This window comes from Antrostomus carolinensis, unplaced genomic scaffold, assembly GCF_000700745.2.
Source record: "Antrostomus carolinensis isolate BGI_N321 unplaced genomic scaffold, ASM70074v2 scaffold7744, whole genome shotgun sequence".
In the NCBI taxonomy this organism is placed as follows: domain Eukaryota; kingdom Metazoa; phylum Chordata; class Aves; order Caprimulgiformes; family Caprimulgidae; genus Antrostomus; species Antrostomus carolinensis.
The window spans coordinates 7,394-21,198 of record NW_010308624.1 but is presented as its reverse complement, the minus strand read 5'-3'; the positions used below and the strand labels follow the sequence as shown (position 1 = coordinate 21,198).

At 39.6% G+C, this 13,805-nt stretch overlaps 1 protein-coding gene across 1 annotated transcript in view; it reads right to left on the bottom strand.

The window, feature by feature from the left end:
- The window catches only part of LOC104523294 (probable ATP-dependent RNA helicase DDX10), a gene marked incomplete at its 5' end in the record, with an annotated part of 13,681 nt that extends 890 nt beyond the window's left edge, over window positions 1–12,791 (bottom strand). Inside the window, one exon of the mRNA XM_010165829.1 lies at window positions 12,658–12,791. Coding sequence (XP_010164131.1) covers window positions 12,658–12,791 — 134 coding nt within the window. The remainder of the gene's footprint in view (window positions 1–12,657) is intronic.
- Window positions 12,792–13,805: the final 1,014 nt, after the last annotated feature.

Below are 13,805 nucleotides of genomic sequence, written 5' to 3'. Positions count from 1 at the left end.
CCAGAAGCTATTAACCATCTCTTTGCCATGAGAGGAAGAGGAAAAACTCAAACCCAGTTATTTTCCCTGGTGAATTCCTATTTCTTCTGCTTTTCTTAAGATTTGAATGAACTGCCTTTTTCTGCATTTAATCTGGACAAAATGGCTGCCTATCTGTTTTAACATCTGGACTTCTATCACATGGCCCCATGACAGGCTTTCTCCTGTTGCTAAGCTTTCATGTATTTTCATGTGTTTTTTGTCTATAACATAGAAAATTTGCTACAAATCATCTTATCTAAGATGAAAATAATCTGATCTAACAAAATCTATTATAAGATATAACAACTCTGTACCAAGTAATAGAGAGCTGGTTGTCCTATGCCGTAGGGTAAAATTCATACCAAAAAAAGCAGAATGCAACCCCTCGCACCCCAAACCATTCTCTGCAAACAAGGTAACTGAAACAAAATGGCATTCTCAGTTTTTCATATTCAGTCTGTATTTTAAAGAATATAACAAAAATAAAAATGGAACTTCAAAGACTGAGTTTGGCTTTTCTAAAATAGATGGTTAAATTCAGATGTTCAATTAAAATTTAGCAAATTTCTAACCAGAAAATTCAATTTACTTCAAAAAATGTGTTTTAAGAAGAATTTTTTCAATTGCTTTAATTTTTATAATTGCTTAAGTGTAAATGTAATGTTTGTTTCATTCAGAAATACTGTTTAAAGGCTTAACAATTAGAAAACAGCAGTTATGACAAATAGCTCAAATTGGGAAATACTGTCCATCGAACCAACACAGCAATGGAACCCAATGCCCAATTCAAACCACCCTCTGCTGCCCACCTTGTTCTTCCATTGAGAGGACTAGTTATCAGCCTGTGAAACGTTGGATTCACCACTCACTCACTGGAAACCAGGCTAACCCAAACATTAACCTCAAAACACGTCAGTTTTCAACAAGTTCCTGAATGCTCTCTGAGAGGGATCAGCAGCACAACACTTCCTCCTCTTCCTGGCTTGTACCCTGTGCTTTCTGGTTGCTCCTCCATCGAGACAAAGGAGTAGCATGAGATCTGATGGCCTTGCACTAGACTGCAGATGTGTGACCTGCCTCCCTCTCTAGTCCATCCCACCTTTCATAGAGGAACGGTGCCAACTCCTGCCTACTCATTACACCACAGAGAGAAGAGGGAAATCCTTTGAGAAACACCTGGAATTCCCACAATTTAAACAAACAAAACACCCTACCTTTATATTGTCCTTCTCTGCCTATCCAAAAGAAAAAGTGTGAAGTAACCTGAGCTAGTGAGAGATGTCCCTGCCAGTGGCAGGAGAGTTGGACCAGATGATCTTTAAATGTCCCTTCCAAATCCAAACTATTCTACGATTCTGTGAAAGGCTGATGACTGTGCACCAAATACTTTTCCTTAAATTGGGACATTTCAAAAGATATAGCAACTGTATTGGCTTTGAGCTGTTATTTGCATGGGAGTGGCTTTTCAGTGCTGGCTAACAACATTTTATCCCTTTTCTGGGGAAAGGACTCTGTTTCTCTCTGTAGTGCTTAAGATACTCCATAAATGTTGAAGTTATACAGACAGTGTATGAAAACACTCTAAAGCCCTAAGACTTCTCACTTTTCCAAATGGCCAGTGTAAGTTTGGGCTGGAGTTTCATAGTGTTCACTTTGATCAGGACAGAGTATAGGGGTTCAGTTTAAAAGCCTAAGGCTGAAACCTGACTAAGGAAAAGCATTAGTTTGTTTGCAAAAGAGCCAATTATTTCCAGTATTTTAATGGGCTTTGAAGCCCAGTTTGCATTCAAAATTGACTAATGCCTCATCTAGGATATTAGTTCAAAACATCTTAGCAATTAAAACAATGCAGAAATCTCAGAAGTTATGAAAAAGTAGACTTTAAATACAAAAAAAATATATTTATTTTTGGAGTTTGAGGCCCTTAGGCCCAGATGTCTGTAAAGTATAATATTTAAACATAAAACACATTCAGAAGGAACTGTGAGATTTCTAATTTTTTCCCACAAACAAAAGCACATCAACACAATTATGATTAATTTTCATCATAAGCTTTGTGGGAAGATTATGCTGAGTCAAGCTGTTTCTTATTACTCAGGGATCACGGTGCTCGATTAGCAGTCCATACTGAAGATGTATCTACATGTTAGCAGGTGTATTTTCACACTAATTTGACCTCTACTGGTCTGGAAGCTGGAGAGGTGAATAAGAAGGAATGTATAACACAGGAAGCAACAGCAGCAACAAAGCCATCAAGCGATGAGGAGAGTTAAAGGTTTGTGTTTTCATGATGCACAAAAAGTACAAGCAAAACAGTATTTGATAAAGGTAACACAGGAAGGAAAGCAGAGTGTCGTGGAATGTGCGAATAAGATGTTCATAATTTTGAGACACAGGGAGAAGACAGACCGCGCCTGTCCATAAAATGGTTTGGGTCAGAAGGGACCTTTAAAGATCAGCTAGTCCAACCTGCGACCCTGTTCCTGCAGGACAGATTTTTACCAGTGGTGGTTTGGGTGGCGTGGAGAGGGGTCATGCTAGTCTGGAGGAGTCACCACAGATGTAGCTTTTACAAAAGGTCAAAGTGGTAATTTTGCAAGAAAGCTGTAAAATCACCAGGAGAGATGTTTGGCATCATGATGCCTAGGGGTATCCTGTACTCCATCTGGGTGTTTCTCCTTAGCTGTTTGGACAGAAAGCTCTTTAGAGGAGACGTAAGAGGTGTAACTTTCAGATGCACATGTGAAAAAGCTGAGTGTGTGAAAGCAGCTATATGGGGGATGATTTCTGTACTTATTGTCAAATCATTTCCTCCTCAGTCTCCACTGACTGAAGCCGGTCAGAGCTCACCCTGCAGAACCAGTGATTTTATCATTGGTCAGTTCCCATGAACACAAACGGCCCCTTACTCCTCAGAAACACAGACTGATGCACTACTAGCTGGTGTCCACAAATAGCCAAAACAAAGTTATTCTAAGGTGATCTACTTCCTAATAGAACAATACAGTTAGAAAGCAACCCCAGAAATCAGATCCAAACCAAAGCCAGTGCATCTTTTTGCCTTCTACTTGTAACACTTCGAAAGCAGCATGTGCAGCTGGAGTGCAATTCCTTCCTTTTACCATCTGGTGCAATTTAGCTTCTCAGCCGCCTGAACAACCTGCCACGGTCTGAAGCTGCCTGATGGAAGAATTTACTGGGACAGGCTGTGTTTACAGAGGCGAGGAGGTACTAACAGACAACTTATCAACAGGCACAGTAATTTCTGTGGTCACTGTTTGCACAGCTGTAACAACAAAGGAAAGTACTATCATTTGATAGGTAATGTTTACTACTCAAATGCTAAAGCACGGCTTATGAATCCTGTCCCTTAAATAAATGCCAGCATATACGAATGGCATCTGGGAAACAGAGGGTCTATGACCCTGATAGCTATACACCAAGAAATTCTAATTTAACTACTAAAAAAATAATCTCACAAGTGTGTTTTGAGGTGATACCAGGAAAAATAGAAAGCTTTTTTAATTGTTAGTATTTAACTTGTTTCTGGGCTTCAAGCTTGACAAGCTCTAAGGTTTAAATTTTGAGTGCTTGAGAATCAGCCATTTGAAATGTGTGGCCACGCAGCCAAGTTGCTGCTGTTTAAACAATGTAGTATTGTACTGTGAGATCTCTAGACAGGCTTTGCTTCAGTTAACTTTTATCAGAGCTTGCTTTGGAGCCCAGGTTTCCCAGCACTCCTCTGGAAACAGACCACCCCTGCCACTGAATTGTAGGCCATGAGTCAAGTTTCCAGGCTGCAATATAGTGCACACGAGTTCTTCCCCAAAGAAACATACAGGAATAATGAATGAATCTGCTAATAAAATACAGTTCAGAAAAGTTAGGAATAATTTATCCCATAAATATTGGCATTTTGCTAATCAAACATGCTGTGCCACAAACCTTTTTCCATGTAATAAATTTTAATTCACAAGACCATGGCAGCAATCCTAATGAAGATTAATTACTGCAGTCCCTTCCGTAAAGCCCAGTGCAGCTTCTTTCTTACTTGCTGTCAGAATGCTACAGCACATAGAAATGGTAATGAAAAAATATTGTTTTGTGTTATTCTCCTTACTGGCCACTTCACTGATGTAAATCAAAACAGCTCTAAAACTAGATTTATAAAAAACAACCACAGGAAAAGGGATGAATAATCTGCTTGTAATGAAATACCAGTATAACAGTACTAAAAGCAAAAGACAAGTCTGTCTCGGAGCTGAAGTACCATAATCTGGAAGAAGAAAAGAAATATTTAAATGGAAACCAGACAAGCAAGAGAATATGCTTAATATTTCTTACTATTGCATAGGAAGCATACAGAGGATCTGATGGGAAAAGGCACTCAAATCAACCATCAACATCTCGCTTTTGCTCTTTCTTTAGCTTACCTTCTAAAGGCTCTAGTGAACAAGTGGCAGTGGACTCGAATCAGATGTCTGAAGCTGTAACAGCACTTTACTTTCCCGTTCCCATTGAAGACATCACTGACTGTAAAGCAGCAGTACCTGACCCAGCTCGAGACCACTGGAGTTTCCATTCAGTGTATTTGGGCTAAGCAATTTCAGCTTATTTTTGAACACTAGTCTGCAAACTGAACTCATTCAGAGGTTGATTTTCCTGTGGATCAAATATCATTGCTCTGGGTTGAAACTGCTCCAGTGGGAGGTGACCGTGGCTTCAATCAAACCATTTTGATGTGCCGTATGTCCCTCTGTCAGAGGCTTGACCTCCTCTGAAATGTGCTGCTGCCTTTGGAGATGCTGCTAACAACCTAGCTAACCCTTGCATCCATTCTCTCCTCTTCAGCTTCATCTAACACTGACATTCTTCAAATCTGTTTGTCGTCTTTTGTGTGATCACTACCATCCTCTAATTGTTGACAGTTAATTTCTGAACTGCAGAGTTTCAGTAGTCATCCCATTTCTCCTTCATTCATGCAGATGCTTGCTGATGAAATACTACTTTCTTTTTTTTTTTTAAAAAGGTAATTTCTGTAGTTGACAAGTTTAAAGGATCCACAGGAAAGATCTAGTCTGACCTGCAGAGCATAGGTTACCAAACTTCACTAGGAAATTCTACCATGCAGTGAGCTAGAGTATAACTATTATAAAGGCTTTCATCGCATAAGAATATCACATCTCTATCAACAGCAATCCAATGTCTCAATGTCCAATTTTGCAGCTAAACAGCATGATCAAGCCCTTAAACAGACCTTTCACCATGTCTGTCTTACAGTGCTTTTCTGACCATCGTGAGTTCTGTCATTTACAAAGTCACTGATATGACCTGAATAATACATGTTAGAGAGAGCATCATGATTTGTAGATGAATCATCTTAAAAGACAATGCAATGTCAGCTGCATCAAGAATCATGTAAAACTTGGCAGGTCAACATCAGCATCCTGGTATAAGAAACTGCAATTTGCCCATAATTTTTGTAAATGAAGGTACACAACCAAGCAGCACTGACTGCTGACTTGCACACCTGTCAGCTGGTGACTGGCCATAAAATCACAAACAAAACAGTACTAGAACTAAGACATTCTCCTTTCCCCTCATGTCCCAGATCTTTTCCATGCTGATCTAAGAGTTAATGAGATCAGTCACACCTATTAAAGATTTAAAGAAGGTAAGGATGAGGTCAATCGTAACTTTGTTCTTCCTCAACATTTTCATTTAAAGATGTTGAGGGATTAGAAATACCAGAAACTCAATTTGACTGCAAAATGAATATTTAAGAAATCCATCTGCTTTTCTTCCACCCTACTTGATACACTTAAATTTTTCACCTCATTAACAATTTACATTGATAGCCTTAAACAAAATATGATTAATGTTGCTAGATATACAAAAATTAATCTCATATTACATGCTTGGAGTCATTAATTACTCTGCCTGTAGAGGTATGTCTGGAAGGGAATTTTATTCAAAGGCAGATCTAACTCATGATTTGTATAGCTCTCCCAATTTAAAAAAATACGCCGAGAGGTAGGGAGAAAATATTAACAATGTTTTTGACTTCTTAAACTATGGACAGATATTCTATTTTTAAAGAGTGTCGAAGGAAGATATCCTAGGTCTCACCTACTTGCTTTGAATTATCCCTTTCAGAAGCATTTTTCCCCTTAAAGCAAGCAGCAGCTAGTGCAGCCCAACATATTTCTATTTTAATTCAACACTTTGAGCAAAATGTATGAATTTTGAAAATATAGAGCAGAACAGATTTGCATTTTCTAATCTCACTGTGTGCTACTCTCAGCTGATTTGTTTTTGGTAAAATCATTAGGTCAATATTTCCCAGCTCCAAGAGAAACTTATCATATAATTCAGTGACAGCTCTAAGAGAGGCGCATGAGGCATGAGTGTTGATTGAACAGAAATCCCTCCTTCCCACTGGCAGCAAGATTTCTTGCCTGTTCTCATATTTATTCTTCTTGACCCACCAGACCCCATCATCATCCCTCCTCCTTTCATGCATATATCGCCTCCATCTCTTTCCTCCCTCATGCAAAATCAATACTACTCCATGGCCTTATGCTCACCACCAGCCTCTTCAGCTACAACTTTCCTTTACCCATAGGCTGACTGGTCATTCAAATTGTCTTGCTTTTTGCAGCCCTGAATTAATTTCCATCACTGTATCTTCCTCTTTCAGTTGTGCCTCTGCTTTCAGAAAAGCCTCCTAAAGGGTGCTCAGAGCACCTCACAAGTCTCCAGACATACCTACACTGAGCCTCAAAGCTGACTTCAGAGCGAGAGAACAGACCACTATATTTTTCGCCCACACACACCTAAAAAATGTGGCTTTATCAACACTGCTTACTGCAAGCAGTCCTCGGCCTGTCCTACCGCACCGAAATACGCTGGGACGTTGCCCAGAAAAGCTCCAGTTGGCATCATCCAAAGTCACAGCAGTTGTGGACAATACGGACAGTCATGTGCCAGTACTTAAGCCCACACCCTGGCCAAATCCATTTGGCCTGTAAAGACATGACTGATGTTCCCTAGGCAGGCCCAAGCCAGCACGGGATTAACTGCCACATGCTGCAATGCACAGCAGAGCCATCAATGGCTCTTAATTCTGACAGGCTCCTTTCAGGCACTACTAGAAGAGTAATTTTGTTCTGGACCCTGTCATCTTCCAAATCTATCTATTGGCACATTGTCGCCCACTGCTCTTGGCATCACCCCACAGTTTTTCACTCTCCTCTTCCTTTTGCATACCTGCCCTGGCTGTCCTCACCACTCACTTCAATTTAATTACTATCCTTAGCAATGACTGAAAATCCACTCCTGGCCCATCCTCAGCTATAATATAACACCCGTGTCTCTGCTCTCTGCTTCTGGAAATCACCTCTGATAATAAACTCAAAATTGTGGTCTTTGATGTTGCAGGTTTATCTGTAGTACTTTTCCCATTGGAGCAGTGCCTCAACTGATGTGGCCTCTTCTAGAAAGCTCTGAATGTCAGGTCTAGCTGGGCTGTTTGAAACTGCTCTTTGGCTCCTTGTTAACTCCCATTCAGCCTAAATGCTGGAGAAGAACTTGAAGCAATTTGACTGACTTTCCAAATTTCAGTCCTCTTGCCTTCTTAACAAAGGCTGAAAATATCTACTGTCCATTGCCCTAGTCCTCCAGCAAACAGACAAGACTGAAAAGCAGGAAAATATTCAGTCCAATTGTGTAAAGATGGAAAAATGAACAAAAATCTTTAAAAATCCCCTTGGAGGAAGTTCAGGGTTTTTCCTGTTATTAAAACATCAACCAAACGTCAAGGCAAATGACTGAGACCAGTACTGTGTCCTGAAGTTGACAGAGGCCGATTCTGAAGCTTCATGTGATGGAAGACATGTTTTGCTCCTAGCCAGGGAAAGATTAAATCCCCAGACTGATACCAAAAAACTGACCCTGCCAGGTTATAAACCCCACAGCACTAAATGGACATGACAGATTTACACAAACATTTTACTTAAGGGAAGTAAAACCAAATTGCAATTTTGTAGTCAAAAAATGAATGCCAAAAAAACTTAACTGTGTAAGTCAGCAGGGTTTGCATGGTAAGAACGTGTTGATATCATGTGTGAAAATAATTTTTAAAATTATATTTTAACAGTTTCTTTGCAAGACCACCTTTTAAAGAACTGAATAATGTTGAGATTTTAAATGGTCATCAACTACATTTTCAAACATATAGAAGATCTTAAATCCATATATTATCTCAAATAAATTATTATATAAAATGTGTTTTATTTGATGAGCCTTGGTATCTCCTATTCAAAATCTGAAATATGATTTTTAGACAAATTAGCTTGCACACATGACTAAGTTCCAAAGACCAAATAAAATTCAATTTTCCAAATAAATGATCCTTTGCCAGGTTCAAGGCAAAATTCATAACTGAAAAAAAAGAAAATGTCATTGGTAAAACTCTCTTAGATTTTAAGTTGTATTTCAAATACATGGGTACTATGCAGATAGCAGTGTACCATGGAAAATGTTCTAATGTTGCACTTTGTTCTAAAGTCACCTCCAAACATAGTCCAAACAACATATGTCAAGCATACTTAGTAAATTAAAACCTCTCAAGCCTTAATACATGGCAGAAAGAAATACATATCTGAAACCTGTTGAATCATATATATAGAGAGAGAGAGAGTGTATTTTTTTATGCTCAAAGTTACTCTCTTCAGCCCAAATTATATTCAAGACTAATCTCCTTGGGATAACTGAAATACTGTAGACATCAAAGTTCCAGGAAAATAATCCGTGAAAAAGTAACTCAAGTAAGGACAAGTCCAATAAAATAGAAAATCAAAAAGGATTAAACTGTGTCTATGTGGTATTAAATTTTCATGTGTAAACATGGCACACTGAAAACAAGAAAAATATTTTTAAAAATCAGTTACTACATGTGATTAGTTGTAGTTTCAAAGGGAATGCTACCTGTCTAGTGAACAGAGCACTCAATGGGCCCTCTGGGTGTCTGAATTTTGTTCCCAGACTTGTGTCACTGCCATGATCTTAAGACAAGTTACTATTTGACTCAATGTTTCTGCCTACAAAAACATACTGGCCGCCTTTTTAAAGTGTTTTGAGATTTGCTGAGGAAAATACTTGGTCAGAAATTATTACTACAATCCCGTTTTCCTTGTTTTGTATGTTCTTTCTTTTCCAACCTACGTCAAAGGAAGGGGAAATGACCGAGGCCCTAGACCTTCTTTGAGGCTTAGCTCTCCTTGAGAGCAGATACTCTGACTCCAGGGGACCAGATCAGCCACTGATTCCAAAAAAATCTTCACTGATTACCACTGCCAAAAATCTGTCCATCTCTGTCAGCTTTTATTCTAATCTTGAGTCTAGCTGACATCTCTGGGGAAAGGATCGATACAAAAAGTGATGTATGAATATATAGAAAAAGACAAAGTGATCTCCCCTAGATAAATGGTTATTTAATGACACCAAAAACTAGACAAAATTCCTAATTTTAAACTGACTGACCCCATAACTTTTTCAAAAAACTTATGAAGTAGTTATGCTACAAACCATTGTATTGTCACAATAGCTAAGCCTAGCTAAGGCTACAAGTTGAAATACTGCAAAATCATGTTTAAGAAATGGGGCACTAAACCACTACCTTTTTCCTACAGGAAGTATGTAACAATTTAGCAGTAATTAGGAAATGCCTGAGGTAATTAAATATTTAATAGGCAGTGTTGTGACACTAGGTTTTCTATATTTTGTCACTGGTAACTCCTTCCCACTAGCTCAGCTGTCCATCAGCTTAAGGGATTCCAGGCATCTGTCCTTCAGCAGCAACACACACACTAATAAACAATGCAAGCGTTGCTCAGTGTCCAACCACTTATCAAAGCTTTACTTCAGACTTTCTCAACAAACTCTTGGTTTTACTCCATCTAAGAAACAAACTACCAATAACTATCAAGATTCCCTCTCTACTTTGTTACCTGCAGCAACACATTACCTACAGAAGTCATCTCAGAATTTGCTCTCAAAGGCAAAATGATAGAACCAGCACTGCTATGGTCCCAGATGGAGAAGTGTTAGCATCCTGAAAAACTTCTCTTGGCACCTCCATTAATGTCCTACGTAAATGCAGAATTGCCAAATACACTTTTCTTCTGGTCCTCTTCTCATGGTTAATATTAGACCAAACAGAGATGCCCCCTTTTACAGGATCCTCTAGCTCAAATCACTGCCTTATATCCAGGTTTTACCTATCAGAATCTCCTATATTAAGAAGACAATATTAAACATACTACTGATGTTACCTGGAGCAAGCTGAGAATACAGTTTCATCATATTAACCTGGTTCCACTACAAGCAATATACAAATACCACTAGAGGACATATTTATCATATCTGGACAGATATATTTCAACTCTAGTAACATGTGAAAAGCAACCTATGAATACTACTATATAGCCCTCCCCAATAAATACTTAAACTTCATTAAAAGAAAACTTCTTTAACAAATTATGCTGCTTCCCACACCAAAAGCTGATGGGCAGAGTCAAGCGGCCATAAACACAGAAGGAACTGGAAGAATCTTGTTTAATAATGATGGGTCTCATTTTCTGCTTGCTTTTAGGAAGCTCTATTTATGTTTTATACAGGTTTTTCATTCATTTTACATGGAGTGGAAATACTGAATCAGCTTAGGGAGTGAAAAACCAGAAGGAACTATAATTGACTTACAGTTACCGTCTTTCTCCCCCTTGCACAAAGAAGGAGCAATTTACTGCTGCTCAGAAAAAGCAATGCATTTCCTCCATCCTTGTCAGTTCTACTGACCAACCCGCTGGTGAATGGGCTACAGGTGACACGGTCACCAGCCTGTTAACTTAGGGCTACCCAGTCCTCAAATTCATTCCCCAACACCCTGCACACTGCCCCCACAAAATGAAGTGACACGGGGCTAGGGACAATCTTGCCACTAGGATTTAGCTGATTCAGATGTGAAAAGCAAGAGACACTCCCATTTAAGTGTCAGGATCATGTTTCTGAATCTGTTACACAATAGGCTGTTTGTCAGAAACACACAGATGGACTTCTTGTTGTGGTGAAGTCAACGACAAAAACCACCCAGGATTTCATGCAGTAACCCTCCATTTTCCTGCAGTACATGCTGAAGTACTACAGTATGTTGCCATTAATCACAGATCCTCGTCCCCACCCTGTGCTCTTCTGTTAAACTACAAGAAACAAAGTCTTCTGGTTTATAGAATTTAAAAGACTGTTTTAAATTAAGAAGAAAAGTTTAACATTGTTAATTTTATTATATATTTACTTCTAACTCAGATTCCACTTAATTTGTAGTGTTGAAGAGTCTGAGCAACGCTGAATCATAAAACTTAACAAGTTTCACCGTGCACAAATTTATTTAATATAGCACAGACACAGAGGGCTCATCCAAATCCTCAAATTACTTCAATGTTTTTCCTTTCAAACCGAACCTGTAACGTGACAGTAGAGAAATATATTTCTGAAACTGTAAAAAAAAAAAAAAAAGGGCACATTTTGCAGCTGGGGGTCTATGGTGGAGCAGATGACCACCTGTAGCCCGTGGAGGACCCCACACTGGAGCAGGTGGATGCCTGAAGGCGGCTGTGATCCCATGGGAATCCCACACTAGATCAACCTCCTGGCAGGATCTGTGGACTTGTGGAGAGAGGAGCCCATGCTGGAGCAGGTTTGCTGGCAGGACTTGTGACCCTGTGGGGGACCCAGGCTGAAGCAGTCCGTTCTTGAAGGACTGCACAGCATGGAAGGGCCCATACTGCAGCAGTTTGTGAAGAACTGTAACCCATGGGAAGAACTCATGTTGGAGAAGTTTGTGGAGGACTCTCCCATGGGAAAGACCCCATGTTGGAGCAGGGGAAGAGTGTGAAGAGTTCTGCCCCTAAGGAGGAAGGAGCAGCAGAGACAGCACGTGATGAACTGATCACAACCCCAATTCCCCACCCCCCTGTGCCACTGCAGGGACAAGAGTTAGAGAAAATCAGGAGTGAAGTTGAGCCTGTGAAGAAGGGAGGGGTGGGGGGGAGGCGCTTTAAGATTCGTTTGTATTTTCTCATCACTATACTCTGATTTGATTGTCAATAAATTAAATTAATTTTTCCCCAAGTCAAGCCTGTTTTCCCCATTTTGGTAATTGGTGAGTGATCTCTCCCTGTCCCTATCTTGACCCACGACTCTTCTGTTATATTTTCTCTCCCCTGTTCAGTTGAGAAGGTGAGCGACAGAGCAGCTTTGGTGGGCACCTGGTACCCAGCCAGGGTCAATCCACCACAGAAACCCATGAAACCTCCAAGGAATTAATCAAGGTTTTTGCATGTGGAAGAGTTTCATCGAGATCCCTTCAACACTAACTCAAAAATCTTTCTCATACAGCTTCACCAAAGAAGATAATAGTCTTTAGCACAGATTTCTGTTCAGCACCTACCTCACAAACAAATTTAAATACTAAGTCCCAGGAGCAAGAGGATTACTATAAAATGAGTTTTAAACTTCTAAAAACAGTTTCCAGAAAACATGAACATGTCAAAATGAACGTGGAAGGTGTGTACATACCTATAGCTCTCTTCGCTTTCTGAATCCTGCTCTTCATCAGAATCTTTGTATTTATCAGGATCTGGAAGAGTACTTGGATCAAACTCTTCTTCACTTCCACTGTGATCAAGAAAGGCCACTGTTTCCTCTTCATCCTGCCAGGTGACAAATGGAGAGTTACAAGACAAGCAAAGAAGTCCATGTTACCTGCCACAACCCCACTAAATGGGATGCCATAACAAAAACTGTTGTCCTTAACCGCAGTCAAAGGCCATCGCAATTGTAGTCAGGAAAACAGAATTGTTTGTCATCGTCAGTGCCCTCCTCCAAGGCTGTTTGTTAAAGGTTGAAGAAATATTATTCAAAAAGGAAGCACAAGGATTTATGTTCAAATTCTACTTTCCCAATATGGTCATCTTAAATCTACCAAATCTAAGAGAGATTTGGACAGCAACTAATCAAAAGTCATCTGAGAGCAAGTGTTTAAGTAATATGGAGCTTTACTGTCTCTCAGAAACACACTGGCAAAGAGATATGAGCTTGTGGACACATCAATCACTGCTGTAAGGTGTATTTCATAAAATACTCCGATTTAAAACTCATCTGGGTGTCCTTGCAGTTAAAAACTAAAGTACTGCTTAAGCTGAATTAATTGCTCTAAGGGAGTTTCAGCCACCCACCACAAGTGATGCATGTTCTTTAGGCTTCACTTCAGACTCACTGATCCCTCTTCTCTGGGGCTCAGCTTCTCTCCGTCCCCATAGCACATTTCAGGACGGGCTGCTGGCACTGGCAAGTTTCCCCAGGGTGTGGGAATGTCTCACTAATTCCTTAACAAAGAGGGCACAGAAGATGCTGCTCCATAAAGGTCTTGGATAATATGATAAAGCTGACTGCTTTTGAAAATGTAGGTTCTTCTCCATGTAGCCCTGAAGTGATGGCACCACTTTTGTAATTTTTTCCTAACAAGCACGAAGAAAGCAGAGGGACTGGAGAGCATACACAATTGTATATGCACACAAAAATGCAAACAAAAAGCTTACAGGCGTTTTTAAGCAACATGAACCCTAGATCCATGCATATTTATGCTGAAAAACAAATGCAAATAAACTATAATTAGACATTGCTACCTTTTGTTTATATATCTAATCAACAGGCACACAGTTGAG